Genomic DNA, 18,373 nt, shown 5'->3' with positions numbered 1-18,373 from the left:
TGCCTGAAGAGTTGTATTCTGTGATAGTGAGTTTGGAGCCTTTCAGCCTTGGTTCACAAAAAATGCATATACTCATATACTTTGTCTGATTTCGGTGGTATCATTACTGATCTGTACTAGAGGAAATCAAGCAACTGATTTTTCTTGTGGAGCTATGATCCTATTTAAATAATTGTAACTTTAAGGCTAATCTGCCTTTCAAAAAACAGCATTATTTTAGTTTATTGTAGAAATGAAACTGTTTTTGTATTCCTGTTTTTCTGTTTTTCAGTGTTTTAATACAAAATTCTGAGTCATCAGTGAACCTTTGTATAACAAATATTATCTACTGTTGTTGTGAATAAATGAAAATTTACATTTTGCATTCCCATAAGAATCTGTTTGAAAAAAACCCCCAAACTTAAGCTTTTAAATCTGAGCTAAGGTGCCACTTGTTAGTTGTGGCTCAGGTGCTTAACTTTTCAAGGAGAAAACTCAGATTCTTGGTCAACCCAACCAAAACGAAACTAAGAAACAAAGATTATTCTCTGGTCAACAAGCACATGGTACTCTTGCCACTGTTTTTACATTCCACTTTTCCTTCTTTGGCACCTTTCATCTTTTAACTCTATGTCCAGGATAAACTAAGCATGCAGATTTAAAGCTTGTCACTTGGTGTACATTCTGTTAATTATGATTAGGATTTAGTCTTATATGCTATAAGAAAACAAATAACTGGTTAATATTTAAAAAGGAAATGCTGTCATAGTTGAAATACCAGGTTTGAAATATATAGTCATGTTGAGAATAGAGGTTCATTCCTTGGTATTGTTAATACAGACTTTAAATGTTCCAAAATAAGTACGTTGTTTCCTAAGTCTCAATATATTTAGGCATTAGTAAGAAATTAATGTATATAGTCCAGTTGGTAGTTACAAAGTATGTTGCATTTTACTAACTGCTTTTGAATATGGCCTCTATGTATTTATAATTTAAAAACTGGTTTTGTTTCCAGAACAGTCAGATTTTAGATCATAATTTTTAGTAATCTGTGGGATTACTAAATCAGGGTAATTATGACAGTTGTTACATACTTTTCTGTGAGGTGACTTGTTCACCATGTACAAGGCTGAATTTGTTGCTGGTATTTTTGCCTCTTTTTATCTTAAAAAAAAACCCCACAAAAAAACAATAAATCCAAAACAAGCCACAAAACCAGCCAAACATAAAGAAGTTCAGATGCTTCAAAAGGATGTGAACTAAGCCATGTAATATGGCTGAATTTCCCTGAAGGAGGAGGAAGGTGTCAGTTACGATTAATGTGAACAACATTTATGGCCCTGGAGATGTGACCTCTCGTTACAGTAAATGTGACAGCACGAATTACTTTCAATTACAGTGAACTACATTCAGCTACATTGGTTCTGACACACCTCACTAGGAGTCTGCTGCTGTGGGAGCTTGAACCAAAGGAAAAAAAGGCAAAACCTCAGAGTGCAAGTGTGTGTGTGTCACTTGAGCAAAAGCGCTGGATTCTGACTCTGACATATTGTTGCCTAGGGTTTTACACACTTCTGTTACATCACTTGTTATTTCCATTGGCACTTTCAGGTTTAGGCCTTGGGCACTGAAGAATATGGAAACCACCTTTTTAATATGCCATGTATAATAAATGTAAATGCTGAATTATCTTTTTTAAAAGGTTAGATGAATTATCCCTTTTATTTTTGTCAGATAGTAACCTGCACCTTTACTTGGAAGTGTAAGTGGGGTTTACTAGCTATCAGCATGTCCAATGTGTCCTATTATTTTTTTATGGTGTAACTGTCTTCTAATCTTTATTAACATTATGCATTTATTCTTACAAATTAAATATATCACAGCACAGGATATTTATCACTTGACAGAAGCAGTTCTTATCATGTCAGTACTTTTTCCTTCAAGGTTCAATTATCATGCTTGAGTTTCTTCCTCTAAGCTTTCACAGAAAATAAAAGATGCCCAGGGCAGAAGTCAACCTTTCACTTTTGCTACAGAGGAGATGCCATCTATTTCACGCTGTGCTAAGTATTCCATCGAAACATGAGTAAAACAGTGCCTTTGGCAAACCATAAATTAGAAATAGCACTAAGCAAAAGAAATAGCTTTAATTAAAGCATTTTGTTTCACTTTGAGGACTCGATTTGCAGAGTATTGGGCATTTTTTCTGCAGAGATGAAGACCCCCTTTTCAAATTCAAGGGACTGGTGTTGGAATCACACTAGAAAATTCGTGATGTAAAACTGCTAGTTAATGAAAGAGGAAGAAAAACGGTGGTTGCTGATTCCAAAGTGATTCTGAATTAAGACTGTGGAGTCTAAATTCCTGTTAGTCTTCATCCTGTGTTAAGGACTAATTTTCAAACCTCATTTTTTCCAGTATTTTCACTGGCCGTTCAATGCTCTAATAGTGGTTTGCGAAAATATTTGTAAATGTTTCAATGGGTGTTATGAAAACCAATATGCAGTATAAACTGACTTCCATATGTTGGCAACTCCCCAGGCAATTAAGGTACAAAGATTTGTATTTTAGTTGTTTTACTTACTAATACTTAGAGTAGAATAATATAATTTTTAGAGCTTGCTTCAAATCACTGAAACAGTGGGAGACTAATAGAATTTTCAAATCAGCTATTCTGGCTGTGAAATATCCTCACTTAGGCAGTCAGATTCCCTCAAATCCTGTGTTTCGTTTTGGGCCCCTCACTTCAAAAGGGAGATTGAGGTGCCTGGAGTGTGTCCAGAGAAAGGCAACAAAGCTGATGAAGGGTCTAGAAAATCCTGTGAGGAGCAGCTGATGTTGTTTAGCCTGGAGAAAAGGAGTCTCTGAGGGACCTTATCACTCCATACAACAACCTGCGAGGAGATTGTTCTCCTCTGTCATGTCTCAGAAGAAAGGACAATAGGAAATGGCCTTATAATTGTACCAGGGAAGGTTCAAATCACTGAAAGAATGGTCAGGCATTAGAACAGGCTGCCCAGGGTGGTTGATGGAATCACCATCTCTGCAAGTGTTCAAGAATTCTCTGGATGTGGCACTTGGGGATATGGTTGAAGTGTGGTTGTGGTGGTGGTGGGTTGATGGTTGAACCAGATGATCTTGAAGGTCTCTTCCAACCTTGATGATTCTGTCAGCTTTGGTAAATGTATGTTAAATTCTGTACATGTAAGTGAAAGAGAGGAAAAATTAATTTTTTGGGTTTGGCTCTTGGTCTCTGATTTTTATCTGATTAATATAACAGGTTTTCTCTTACCTACTTGAGAGTAGTAGAGACTTCGGTTCTTAAGAGGAAAAAGCCTAATATTTCCAATAGAGAGATAACAGCTCATTTCATGTAATTACTTTCAAGAATATAGTTTTAAAATATTCTTTAGGGCCTGTCCCACTGAATAGTTGGGAGAAAAGTCACAGGGATTATGACATTCTAAATCATCTGTAAAGCAGTTTTATAGGTGGAGAAAAAGCAGGTGTTGGTATTCTCAAACTGTCTTATAATGATAACGGAAATGAACTTGAAACAGTGACAGAATACTGAATATATTGATGTGGACAGTGAGTTCTCTGGAAATCAGAACTGATATTCCAGATAAGGGAATAAATTAAAACAGGCTTAGATGCAGTTCAGATGGGAATAATAACAAAATAATCTTCCTGATCAAATGTTCTGTTTGCAGAAGCGGAAAATGAAATAAGACGTTCAAAACTTAAATACATCCCCTGGGATGCCAAATGGTATGGGAATGAGAGGAAGGAAATGATTTTGTGTTGCAACTTTGAAATTATAAAGATGCACTTAGAGGCGTTTGCAGACTCTGGAATTGTAATTGTAGCAGGCACTGAAGGGACCCTAAATAATGTTCTTAACATTCCACAGGGTAGTATGAAAACAGATTCATCTGTAGAGAAGACAGAAATTTGGCTTCAGGGCAAGCAGACTCATGTCTTCCTTTCTATCAGAAGTGGAAGGTTTTTACCAGTAAGGTTTGATCTGCAGATCACAGGAAGTGAACAAAACTTTTTTTTTTTTTTTTTTTACTTTATTCAGTTTTGCTTTTACTGTGGCAAGTTTTCCTGATACCTTAGCAATGTATATCAGTAGTATTTCAAAATTAGTGCATTTAGTGTTACTTCGGTTGAACACTGTTCTGTCATGAGTAGAAGGAAGAAAAGAGTAAGGCTTCATAGTGGTGCTATTACTAGAACTATAAGCTAAATATTTTAATTTTTTTAAATGAATTTTCAGAAGAGTGGATCGGTCTTGTACCTGAACATGGCTGAAATTAAAGCAGGTGTATGAAATTAAAGGTATATATGAAGTTAAAGCATGGGTCTTGTTTGTGGACTGGGTACAAATCAGTGGTTTAGCTGTGCTATTTTTGAGTTTTTCTTGGAGCTCCTCTATGCTTATAAAGAGCTATTCCACTTCTTAGTATCTCTTCATGTGCTCTCTTTGCAATGGAGCAAAGGGCTTCTGTTGAACCCTGTCATGGCAGAAGAGCACATTTCTCCTTGTTTTTTTCTCTACAAATCTGCATTTTCTTTGTTATGGAACAACCAGAGCAATCTGACCCTCAGATGTGTAATGAAAATGTCTCCATGTTCATTGAGCCTTCTGTTCAAGTTGGAAGAACTGTAGAAATCTTCCCTTTCACAGTTATCCAAATACTTAATGGGCACACAAAATGGGAATCTCCCTGCATTTTATTGCTGCAGGGAAATATCAGTTTCTACAGCCACATGAAATTTTGCATATCTGGAATTTCCTATAAGACGTTCTTTCAAAACAAAGTCTTCTGTCAGTGGAAAAGCTTTGATTTTTCGCTGTTGAATAAAATTTTTATTAAATAGACACTTCAACCATTTGGTTGAAAAACAACCACAGGAGAAGAAAAAGTACTAGGAAGAATTTGTTCAGCAAACTGAGACAATCAAGGATAAAGTTGTGCTTTAACATTTTCATGGCTATTGTAGACCATTCTCCTGTCAGTTTGGATAAATGCATGTTTTTGGTTCCTTACATTTCTGTTCTGAACAATGTCTACGAGGAGTGTTCTATCCTGCCTGCTCCTTCAGTGGAAAATGTATTTCATTGGCATCGTTACTGTCAACACTTCTGTAGTTTATGACTCCTAATGATCTGGCAGGTTGTCTGCTTATAAATAATACAGTCTTCCTAGATTTTTTTCAGTGGGTTTTAGTGCAATTTTGCCTACTAAAAAATATAGAGTAAATGAAAGTGTATCTGTGGAGTTAAGAAATTCTTTCTAGAAGAAAATAATTCCAAAGAGATAATAGAGCATGTGGCATGTTGTTCCCAGAAAGGCATTAGATATTTCACACTGAAACTTATTTACCAAGTGTACCTTCTCTTCAGTATAGAGTTGTCATATCCACATCATATCATCTGATGTTAGGATGTATTAAACAAGAAAGTAGGAACTCCATACAGATTTCTCTGATCAGAATTCTTAACGTTGTTACTGATATAAGGGATTCACATCCTCTAGTACTTCTAAAAGCCCTTGTTGTTGTTGTTTTTTTTTTATAATACTTTAATTCTGTAGCCAGTCCTGATACAGAAGACCCAGCCCTGGTCATAGCAGTTGACTGCTCTCCAAAAGCAGAGGGCTGAAGAAAATGTTCTCAGTCTTGTTGGTTTTCAAGGGGCAGTAGTAAGACCACAAGTGTAGGATATTGGTTGGCCACTGGTCCAGGGCTCTGTCATTTAAAACCTGAGCAGGATGATTAGAAAACCTCCAATAAAATAACAGGCCTAACCATGCACTCCCTTTGTATTCACCTCAAAGTCAGACCAGGACATAGGGTAGGTGTGGTGTGTTTGAGTTTTTGAAAGCCTTACTCATGAGGATTTTTTAAACCTTTTCCATGGTAATAAAAACCCCCCAAACAAACCCTACTGAACTAAATTACTTATCCTTATATAATGGAAGTTTCTACTCTACTAGAAGTATTTAGAAAAACAAACTGTCCCATTGGGTCGATTTTTAACAAATCATTGCATAGTTTTTAGTCTGACAAAAGCAAAGAGCTTCTGTAGTCATATATCTGACAGATTAATGAGTAAAGTATTGTGATGAAACTGCTCTATCAGATTTGCCCAGTTCTTTTGTAATGAAAGTGAAAATTAGATTTGCAATCAGATGAATAAATCTTGGGCAAAAACACCTACTCAAAGAATGTCATTGTTCTGTTTCTTGGCCAACACTGTCAGTGCAGAACAGAACTACAAACCCAATCTGTTCTCCATATTGGTTTTTTTATTGTTTTGTTTTGTTTTTTCAGAAAGTCCTTGACATTCTTGAAAAACAGCACTGGATCATTATAGAGCTGTCAATGAGTACCTAACCCACAGAAATGTTACCTTTTTGGTCTTCACTTCCTTTTCCTCTGGGATGCCATATTCCTTCAGGGCGACTCTGAGAATGCCTGCATGAAGGATCTCCTGGAAAACAGGCTGTTTGTTGGGACAGACCATAACTGATGTGAGGGCCACTCCTATACACTAGAGAACTGTATTGGTAAAGAAGGAAGTGCACAGGTTGGAAAACTAGGAAACTATTGGAAAGTGAACATAGGAAAAGTGGATATGTTTAAATCTAGGCTATTGCAGCATCACCTGAATCGGTTGGCTAAGTGTTTATGAGAATTTTTAAAAGAATTTATAAACAGTATCTATGTTTTTGAAGTCTGATTAGTCAAAAAAAAAAGTGGAAAAGCTCTCACAGGAGTATTATTTTTTCTTATATGTTTCGTAGTGAAATGCTGAACTGCACTAATTATAGTTTGATTTGATTGGTGAGATTTTGGTCTGGAGTTTTTCTGTTTGAAGGAAAAACAATTTATTTTGACTTTTGGAGTTGGTTTGGTTTTGTTTGTTTGTTTTCTAACTACTTTGCCCTTGTTTCTTTGTTTCTCCCAAAATGTTCTGGAAAGTCTATATCTACAAAACACTCGTGGAACATAAAAAATAGACTTGTTACTAGTCTTGTTACATCTGAAAGTTTTCCAAGCTCCAACATATATGTAAAAAAAAGATATTCCATAGAGGATTTACTGCTGTCAGTGCTCCTGTGTGTTCTCTACTCATGGGTTTCTGCATGTTCACAGTGAATTTATAGGGATTAAAATATTCTCTTGATTTTTAAATTCTCAGAACTTGAAGATGTTGACTAAACTCCATGATACCTAGTAATATTCTCACCCCTTGGTTTTTAGCTAAAACCTGCTGTCTTATAAATAAATAAAACTGCTAGCAAGTAACAAAATATGTTTAATGTTAATGCCGTTTTATGACTAGATGCAGGTTTAATTCATCACTTGACACTGACTCTAGTCAACTGTGTAAGGTAAAATTATGAGACAATGTACCACTACACCCAAATATTCTATTCTACTTTCTTTATTGTGCTGACCTTATTTTTTCTGAATATCATGAATTAGAGGGTGGCAGAAAGGCACCCAAGTAAATTGGATTCTGTTCTAGTTATATTCTTTATTGCTTACTTGGCCTGCTCTCAGCTGTGCAATTCAGATTCTTTGGCACTGTGCTCAGTCTTCAATAGGAGTTGTATGGATTTAGTGCTGGAGCTCTTGTGTCACCACCTGCCAGCATTTCTCCAGCTTGCCTTCCACACCTTGCAAGTGTGCAGTCAGTGCAAAGTGATTAGTTCATTTTCCCTGGGTTGATAAATTTTAAGTACGTGGTAAATTTGTGGTGGGTCTGTTACAGTTTTAGTAGTTTGAGTAAATTTTCAGAATCACAGCATTTATCTCATTCCTCCAGAACAATAAGTAACAGAAAGGTTATCTGTGTCTCTGTAAGGGTGTATAAGGGAGTGTAAATAGTGGATTTAATAATGTGCATACAGAATGGATGTCTGCTGTTTTCACTTAGGTGTTATTCAGCAAAATTCTGTATTACCTGTCAGAGAGTAGAGTTCTGCCTAAATATAACATAGGAGAAAACATACGAAAGAACTTTGGATTTTTTTCTGTTTAATGCTATAATCAGAAAATTCTTACTTAATATTTACTAAATAGAACTTGTACATGAACAAAACCAGCATGAATCCACACAGATGCCTGGTAACTGATGTGAAAATTTGTCAAATTTTGGATGCAGCATTTTTCTGTACAAACTCTTATTTACGGAACAGAGGTGTTGACATTGTTATTGTCTTACTTGCAAAGTAAAGTGGAAAATACATGATTAGGAATATGGTAAACAATCACACTCAAAGATGAAATGCAGGTCTACTGTGCATTTAGAGGAAGTGACTGCAGGAACTAATGAAAGAAGTTATCACAGTGTTAAACATGGTCTGCTTATTCATCTAGCACTGGCTACCAGAGTCTGTCAGATGAAAGTAAAGGCATTACTGCTACCTGAAACTGTCTTTGAAGGTTAAGATACTATTTCAGTGATGTAAGTTGTTAAAATGCTCCTTCAGACTACATTGATTAAAAAAAAAAGAAAAACAACTTTAAGAAACTTAATTGCACTTAATTTTAATTACAGCTCAGCGTAATGCTGGCACATACATTTTGTTTGTTTGCTGTGCTCAGTATTTGAGTTGTTTTATTGCACGTTCTTTTTTGCTTGAGATCTGGAGAATGGAACTGTTGTTAATTGGGGCTATACCAAGTGATTGTCACTTCACAGGTCAAAAAAGATGAAAAGGTTTTGTGTCCTCTTTGGAAACAGTGGAAATTCTGAGAGCGAGATTTGTTGCGTGGCAGTGGTACCAGGAATGTGAAATCCCTTTGGTTTTATATAGAACTGTTGTAAGAATGTTTATGCTGTGCAACACCTGCTTATTTCTACTCCTAAATATGGAGTTTGCATTTGGTTTTGACTTTCGAGCCTCAACCTTGCCATCAGATGTCCCAAACTGCCAAAGCATCTGGATCAGCAGTAATATGATGGTGTCCTATAAAGAGACTGGAGATATTTCTGGGCCTAATGCCAAATTCCTGCCCAGACTTGCCCTGGATTTTGCATGCATTCAATGTATTCAGACATAAAAGGGTCTCACGTACTTGAAATGTCACGTGCACTTGAAGTATGGAAATAATGTCTGTTGGCCCGTGTCTGTGTTAAAAAAGTGTAGGGATGGGTACGTGGTTCTGTTTTCTGAAGTTGCTGCAGAGCACTGTCAGGAAGCAAAGCTGCACTTCCAAGTGCAGACATCTGACATAGCTGAGACCAGTAGTTGCATTCCCTCTGGTGGATCAGGACTGCTCAGGAAGGTACAATGTGATTTAATTGGATTGATCAGAACACAGATCCTTAAAATACTGTTTTTAGAACTCTCCCTCCCTTGTTTGTTATGTATCTAAAGACATAGTTAATCCAATTGTTCTCACCAAATTGTTGAGTGATAAATAATTCTAATTCTTCTCATAAATGGAGAGTAATTTACACGTCTATTCTTGGAAGTAAATTACTTTGTTTCTGTTTTTAAAGTTGATGAAATTAAGCTAGGCATATGGATTTCTTTTTACCAGGTATATGGATTCCATGTTTGTTTCATTTTCTATATTGGGAAACTACTATAAGACTTTTCACATGTGGGAATAAATAGGTTTACTTTCCTTTTTTTCTTTTCATTCTTACTGCAGTGCAGGTCACAGATGATTTTCATGGGAATAAAGGTACACAAGGTGAAAAATTAAATAATTATATTTTAAAATTCAGAACTCAGTTACTTTTCTGTCTTACAGATGCTACGTTTTCCCAGTGGCAGAACTTGACAGAATGGCTGTTTGTCAAAAAGATAAACAGCTTTATATGTTGTTGAGACATTGGTCACACAACTTATTAAATAGCTCATGATTGATTCTTTTTTTTTTTGTTCTCAAATTAATGATGTCGAAGTATCTTGTGTTATGTCTAAACTCGGTAAAGTTTACTTTGCTTAAAGGGAGCCACTTTTTCTGCTAAGCAGGTTTTTACTCTGATACAGGTGTATTACTCTGGATGCAAAAATGTATTTTCTCAGTTAAGAAATAATTGCTATCTCTGATGCCAGGGAATAGAAATTAATATGGGAAGACTTAATTACATAGCAGAATAGATTACAGTTTTGCAAATTAATTACTTATTATTTTGGAACAATTATTTTGTAAAGCATCTTAAGTTAAGCGCAGAGTTGTAGTGCATCACCTTTTGACATGTAACAGTAGCTTTGCGTATTTCTTTCAGAGATTTTGAAAATATGGAGATAAATGATGACTAATGTACACCATCTGGCCAGGGTGGGGGGAAAAAAGATTTCCTGAGCAACAGGGTTTCTGCTAAGCTGATTTACTTAAAATAAGAAAGCAAATGCTTTTTTTTTAATTTTTTTTTTTTTTGAGAAAATGAAATTCTAATGATTTCACCTAAACTGCCTGGGGAAGGGTAGCCTTTGTTTTGTACTCCATGATCAGTATTAAAGTGGAGCTCATTGGGCTCCATCAGAAAGGAACTGTATCTCACCAGTCCTGTTGCATCATATATTCAGAAAAAGATTGCTGAGACTTGAAGATTTTGAGCAACATTAATAAAAGTGTTAGACAGCCTTGCAGGAATCAGCTGCCTGTGAGGAGAGATGACCCAGCTTTGTGTGGTACCAAGTCAGTGAACAAGCAACTATAAATCTATACAACCTTAGGATTAGATCCTTTGTAATGCAGACATATTTTTGTGCTTCGTATCTTCTCTAGGTTTACATCTGTCTGATTTTTTTTCTGCTAATTTTGTGATGCAATATAGAATAAAACACAATAATAGATGTTAGAAATTATTTGCACTTCAATCTGTGCAATTTCTTAGAACCGAACAGCCTTCTCAGTTTCTTTTGATACAGTTTTTGTTGTACAAAAACTGAGTTGTACAGGTACTCAGTCTTACGTATTTCTTTTTTTTTTGCTTTTTTTTTTGTTGTCTTCTTTCTCAGTATTTCTACTTCCACTTTTAATGCAACAAAGTATTCACTTAAAGATCTCAACTAATTTGAACAAAATAATAAGCGTAGGGATTTCTCCACTGTGAAGAAAATAAAGCAGATAAACGTGTGCATCACAACCTGCTAGAAGTGCAGCCTTCAGTCTGTATTTTGAATTTATCTTTTACTGTTTTATATTTATTTTTACCTAGCAACCCCACCTCTACAACTCTTCCAGTAATACTGAAAATGATGTGATGGATGAAATTTCATTTACTCTTGAGTAATAGTTGATTAAGCTCTGGACATACAAGATGATGTGTGGCCTACAGATGTATCAGGGTTGCAGAGGCAAAAAAATTGATGTCCATGGTGACTGGCAAGAAATTACCCAAGTGTGAGAAGGGACTGCCAGAACCTTCCTGAGTGTGAGCAGGTTGTTAACTTTGCAGTTTGTGTGAGAACATCTGTTGGCTGCCTGCTTATTAAAGAGCCAAACAGTCTGTAAGGAAAGCACAGCCTGTACTTGGAATATTGTTAACTATGGGGCCAAGTCATTCATCTAGCCTCTGTGGGAGACACAAGTTGTTATTTAGAAAAAAAAACAATCAAAAAATTGAGCGTGTGAGAGCATCAAAGGAAGGAAAAATGAAAAACTGAAAAAATAATAGTCCTCTTTGGTTGTAGATGTATAGCTGTATAGAAATATCTGTGTTCTTTTCTCAAGATTTTCAAGGAACTGTGGCTCTGGGATTGCCCAGTGGCTGCTTTTACAAAGCATCTTTTTCTTGTGCTGTTGGTTACATTAATAGCATTGTCCCTGATTCTATCTTGTGCCCATTATGAATATATATTTCTAGGGGCAAAATCTGGAACTGTTCACATATGTGCTTTACAACAGGGAACAAGGATGGAAGGAAACATTTCCGTTCTTCAGAAAGGAAGGAAAACTTTCCCAGTGTTCAAAGTTGTGTGAAATGTGGAGCTTTTAGATATTGAATGCACAGTGGGTGCAGGTGGTCGTACATGCCCTGAATCTATCCCTACTTTTCCCTGTGATCATGGAAGAATTATTAGAATCATATCAGAATGACAGAAGTTACACAACTGTTACCTGAGAGACCTTTGGAAGTTACCTTTTCCTTTGGCTCCTAGCAGGACTGTTGCCAGCATTAGATCAGTTCAGCTGTACCATTGCATAGCTGCATCTTCAAAACTTCCTGCTTTAAACCTGCATGTTCCCATTCTGCCCTACCTTTCTGATAAAGAAACTTTCTTAATGTACTGTGAACCTCCAAACTTGCATCTTATGACTGTGTCTCCTTATTTTCCCATATGCTGCCAGTTATCACTTGGCTTCATAGTCTTTGTATCCCCCTCGTACTAGTTGTAGTCTGCTGTTAGCTCTTCTTTTGGGGTCCTCTGGATGGAGAGGAGATTCTCCTTGCTGGAGAGGAAATCTTTCCTTTTCTGGAACCTACACTCTCAACACTCATTTTGAACTAAGAGACCCAAAACTGTAGAAGTGTTGCAGCCTCACAGCACTCAGCAGAGATGCATCACAATTTCCCTCTGTCTGTTCACCATACTGTTCCTAATACAGCCCAGTATGGAATTTGTTTTACAATGAGCACATATTTAACTTGATGCCCACTGTGACTTCCAGGTCCTTTCTCAGCCCATATTGGTGTGGGATTATTTAACCTAAGGTGCAGCACTTCACATTTTTCCTTGGTGAGAGTCATGTGGCTTCTGTTGGTGCAGCTGTCAAGGTTTCTTGTGGTCCATCTGGCAAGTGACACACATTGACCTTAAACCCACCAGTCAGCTTAAAAATGAGATTGTCCTACCTTCCATGTGGATTTATTAGAATGTTTGCAGTACTGTTTAGGAAATAAGAAACACTCCTGCTTCCATAAAAGAAATGAAATAAACAGAAACAAGACCAATATTACCTTTTAAAAATGGATGGTAAGTGATAGGGTAGAGTTGTTTAGATTTGAACTGTCCCATTAAAATGAACTGCAGGGGTATGTGGCCATTAGGTTATGCTGGCATCAGGACTGGTGTGTAGCCCAAAGAGCAGAAGAGCATTAGAACATTGTTTGAGGGGGAACTGTGAAAGGCAAAGATGCTTTTTAGGGTGGAACCTGGTAGGCTGATGAATGGAATTAAATTACGTGTTTACCTATAGGTAAAATAGGACACTGGACATGGTGATCCAGGGGGCCCCATCCAGTCCTGTATCCTGTGTTCTTTTTGAGTAAAGAAGCTATTACAATCTTGTATATGTGAAACATATATCTTTTGTCTCACTTTTTCTCTTACTACTATGGTTTTGATATATATTTTGCCCACAGCAAATGCCAACTATAATATTTTTGTCTTCCTTATGTTGTCTTACATTATTTGTCATTCTATATCCAAGCTGCAGACTTTGTTATATGCAGGGAGACAAAAATAGCTGTTATTGTGGAATGTGTACATGGTAGGATTTGCTTGTATTGAAGCATTTTTTGAGTATGTTTCTCAGGAATGCTGATAATCCATATTATTGTAATCTCTGTGGTGCTCTCTAGCTAAAGAGGTTTGATGGATTTTGGTGCACAAGCCATTCACATTTCTTCTGTCAGGCCACTTCACCCTTGTTAAGCAGTAGTTGTTGTAGCTGACTGGTGATAAATTGATGGGTAAATGGAAGAGACAATTTTAAAGGCAATATTAGGAAGCTTGAGGAGAAGGAGGATGTCCATCAGTGTCACTGTACTGGAAGATCCCATACAAAATGTAAGGTAGCTGAGGAGAAGCTGCCTTGGGTGAAGTGTTACAGTGTTCATGGAGTGAGCTCCAAGGAGAGGAAAAAGGCAGGAGCAGAGGACTGAGCTGAGCAGGAGATGAGATCCAGGAAAAAGCCTTACCTGTCAGAGTGATCCCAGGGTGCTGCTTATTATAGATGAGGAGTACACAGTTTATTGATAAGCCTCTGCATCTGTTCGGTCACCAATGTCAGGTTTATGGATATATCACATCCCATATGTAACCATCTTAAATGGCCTTTTCAGGAGGAAAAGAAATCTATCTTCCCAAGTTAAAGACCTTGCATGTGAGAATATCAAGGTCTTTTTTTTAAATTGTAAATGGTTAAGGCTTGGTTTCCTATTTGGTTGTATATGAAGGTGCCAGGATGTGTAACAAATAGGGATCATGTACTTTTGTGTGTTATGCCTGTCCTCTCTTTGAATGTATGACAGTAGAAGATTGTAATCCTGACTGGGCAGTCCATGTACCTAACACTGCTTGTGATAAGTGAACAACATCACGTGTTCCTGAACAAGTTCAAAAAATGAATCATCCACTTTGTGCCTTTTATTCTTGGCTGTAATATTTGAGTAGCAGTAGGTAACTAAACCAAGTATTATACAAAGTGGTTATGTCTGAAGGTAAGAAGAACAGACATCTGATCTCTTTTGGTAGCAGTGACTTCTACCATTTATCCAAATCAAGTATGCTAATACTGTAGAGAGAAGAAGCCCCCAAAATATTACCTAGTTAGCTAGGAAAAGAGATTCAATGTATAGTTCTGCTTAAAGTAAGAATGTTGGTAAAGTGCAGAAACAAATAACATTTAAAAAAAAATTTAAACAAATATGAAGTTGGAGCTTCAATGATACAAGGTGGTGACACAGTACCTTAAAACTTCTTCGAGCATAATAGGGTGATTTAAAGAAACTGTGGTGATGTGGAAGAAAGAATAAGTCAAAGTAAGCTTTTACATTAAGATGAAAAAGTTGTAAGACAGTTTAAAATTAAGTGAACACTCTGTTAAACAACTTAAAACTTTTTGAATATCCTTAGTGTGAGATAATGGCATCTTAACCTTCCTTATTAGGTAGAACTCTGTAGGTCCTAATTAAATAAAGGCTGATATAATGAATACTAAGTATACCACTGCTTGCCTTCTGAGGGTATTTCCAGGGCCCTGTTCTACAGCATTTTCTGGTTTTAATGAATGCAGAGAATCCTATTGACCTGGATGGGACTATTTGCTTAAGCCAAAGGTACAGTATACTTCCATGTTTGCAGAAACAGAGCTGTTTTTTCTCTCACAGATGTGAAAACAAGAAAATCTCATGCAATTACATAATTATAACCTTGTCAGTACAGTTATCATTAAGTGTTATGCAAACAAAACCTGTAAAATAAACTGCCATGGAGGTATCTCCTTAGTCCTGATCAATACAACTTAGCCTCTTACTGCAAATTTGAACTAGTGAAAAGCTGTTACATTACATTGTCTTTTATTGTACTTTTTTGTCTTCTACAGGAAAAAGTAGAATATGCCTTCCTGATAATTTTTACAGTTGAAACATTTTTGAAGATTATAGCATATGGATTATTATTACACCCCAATGCATATGTTAGAAATGGATGGAATTTATTGGATTTTGTAATAGTAATAGTAGGGTAAGTAACTTATCTTTCATCATACAAATATTTTAAATTTTTTTACAGGGAGGTAGATGCAGGGCTGTTTGGCTGCGAGTAGCAGCCTCTGCTTGATTTCTGTTCCTGTGGAGCAAAAGAATGAACTAAGTGAAAAACTTTAAAAAAGTCCTAAAAGTTTTCTATGCTGTCTGTTCCTGTAGGCTGCATTGCATGATCAGCTTTATAGTGCAAGTTCCCAGAGAATTCTGAGTTCTGACAAAGATTTTTCCACAGTTACCTTTAAGAATATTTTTCCATCTGATTTTTCAGGTAAACTGATGTCTTTCCATATGGTGAAAGTTGATCTGTTGATTACATTATTTCATTTATTTGTTTAACTCGGTGCTGTGATCATGTGGAGATATCTATTATACAAAGACCTCTGGGAGAACCCACATGTTTTGAAGTAAAGAGTGGTCAGGGAGACAAAACTAACTGAGTGATTCCTTGACATTTACAAAATCTGAGGGAACTTGACTTTGTTTTGGGATGTTGCACGTCAGGCCCCAGGTACATTTATGACTTTGGTTTGCCTGAGGTAGAATGTCTGCTGAAAATTACCCTGTGCACCTTGCTATACCAGGAAGCCCTGGAAAGTTTGTTCTTTGCCTCAGAGCTTGGACCTTACATGGGTTACAGAAGAGAGGAGAGTGGAACATCCCACATTTATGTTGTGCAGCTGCTTATGATGAATAACTTTCGTGTCAGGACTTCATGTCCATGGTTGTTCTAGTTCATTAGATCCTACCTTCAGCTGTCTGGGGAATGAATCTTGAGACAGATATTCACTACTTTCCTAAATATTGTGGAGATTATATTAAAAATGTTTTTTCAGTACTTTAAATTCTGCTTATTGAAAATATTAATTATCTAGAACATGGAGAACATCATCCATTGTATAACCCTGTATGTTGTTGCTGGCTTGCAAAGGCAGCCTTGGTGTGCATTGTGCAGTTTTAATTTCAGTTTTAAATTCAAACTGTATCTAAGGTTGTGTGTAATTGAAAGGGCCCAGAAATTAGAGTGTGTGCTGCTCTTTACCTGTGTTTTTACAGTAAGGAAAAAGAAGAAGATGCAAAGTAAAAGAATTTGTAGTAAAGCATCGTTAAATTTGGGCAAGTACTATGAATGTATGAATGCCAGATTTGTAACTATTTGATTCTGAGATGCTAAATGTTACTGAGAAGATTGTATTTGGGCCAGTCGCTTGGCATTCAGGGAGTTTTGGTCCGGGACTAAAATTTGTGTATAAATAGATCCTTCATCAGGTCAGGTCATTCTCAACAGATTGGCCTCTGTGCCTGAAGGGGAAGCTTGGTGGGCAGGTGTGGAGACTGTCACACACGAGTTCTGTTCTCTTGCCAAGCAGTCACTTGAATAGACCTCTTCCCTTTTGTCAAGTGACCACAGAGTTACAGTAACCCTGGAGCAGTCTAATTAACATGACCTCTATCTTTGGCTGTGTCCTAAATACATGATAACTAAAAAATTTTCCATTAACTCATAAAACACTCATTATTGGAGGCTAAATGTAGTTAGGTCAAATGCTCACACTGAATCCATTGAAAATATGAATAAAAAAGGACTACAAGTTATCAAATACCTAAAATATCACACAAAGATTGTCCTAGCTCAAAACCAAAATTTTTGGAATATAAACTATTGTATAGGTTGTCAGCAGCCTACATGTAAAGCAAGGTGGACCTTTCATAACATGTCAGGCACTGGCAAAACTGCAAGCAATGTTTTTGTTCTTTAAAGAAGAGCACAGCCTACATGATTAAGCAAGCATGAGTCCCATTTATTTAATTAATATGTAAAAGCCCAGTGAAAAATTGATTTTCATATATAACCCAAGGTGGATGTGGAATCACTTCTGGATCTGATTCTGTTTGATTGGCTTCAATGTGAAATTTCATTAGGTATTTTAATAGCTCTGAAAGAGCTACCATGATGTCCTATATTGAATGTATTGAAATTTCCTTCATGTGCTTTCTCAGCAGAAACTGTAACAGTCCAAGTGCATTAATCTTAATTATACCCAAAGAAATCTCTACAAGCAAAAGGGAAACATGTATAGAGACTTTTTTCCAAATCAAATCTGGCATTTAAACTTTGGTAAACTGTAGAGGATTGAAAATGTAACTTTCAGTAAAGGAGATCAATATTTCTCTGTCTTGATGGCTTTATAGGAATGACAAATGTCCTGATTTCAGCTGGGCAACATATAAAGAGACAGAGCTGTAGACATAGCTGCAATAGAGATATAGCTGTAAGCAGAGCATGAATTACTTTGAGTGGTCTACTACTTGCCTACCTGCTATCTCACCTAATTTCCATTGATTTCTGTTAAAGAATGAGGTCCTGGTAGGGAAAGTTTTCATAGCTTCTCCTGTGCCTGTAGCCCTTTAACTTTGAGTGCTGTGTGAACTGACAGGCTGAAAGCAGGTTCTCTGAATTCAGAACTTGATTCAGAAGTCTTTTTAATGTCTGCTTTTAAAGCATAAATAGTCACTCTTGAAATCATTGAGGTGGCTTGTTTTCCTAGAATTATGCTTCTATTAAATTATGGGACTGAATCAGGACCTGAAATACTAAGTGTCTGGTTATAGCAGTATGTAGGTTGCTGATGTTCATTCCATCATCAGTAGAGTCTTTGTGGCTGGGTTTTGTTCTGGAGGAGAATGGAGTGGACCAGGGCTGGGTATTGACTGATATGGGTCAATTGCTGACTGGGGGGAAGGTAAAGTCTCCAATATTCTGGTTTAGGCAACCTATTAATATGTGATTTCAAGCAACTATCCAGCATGAGAGAGCTGTTAACCAGAGTTATGAAAATTTTTCACGACCAAAGTAAACCCCTGCACATTTCAGGCATTTTCTACAGGTGTGAAACACTTCTTAGGGTTACAAGATTCTAC

General features: G+C 36.6%; 1 protein-coding gene across 5 annotated transcripts in view; it reads left to right on the top strand.

Annotated features, from left to right (window-relative positions):
* The window catches only part of CACNA1D (calcium voltage-gated channel subunit alpha1 D), a 171,480-nt gene that overhangs the window by 47,507 nt on the left and 105,600 nt on the right, over positions 1-18,373 (top strand). For all 5 annotated transcript variants that reach the window (XM_039378756.1, XM_039378763.1, XM_027727999.2 and 2 more), the window contains exon 4: positions 15,292-15,431. In XM_039378756.1, coding sequence (XP_039234690.1) covers positions 15,292-15,431 — 140 coding nt within the window. The remainder of the gene's footprint in view (positions 1-15,291; positions 15,432-18,373) is intronic.

This window comes from Pipra filicauda, unplaced genomic scaffold, assembly GCF_003945595.2.
Source record: "Pipra filicauda isolate LSUMZ 115617 unplaced genomic scaffold, ASM394559v2 scaffold103_size3290846_pilon, whole genome shotgun sequence".
Classification (NCBI taxonomy): Eukaryota; Metazoa; Chordata; class Aves; order Passeriformes; family Pipridae; genus Pipra; species Pipra filicauda.
The sequence above is the reverse complement of the archived record's forward strand: the minus strand, read 5'-3'. Positions and strand labels throughout refer to the sequence as shown.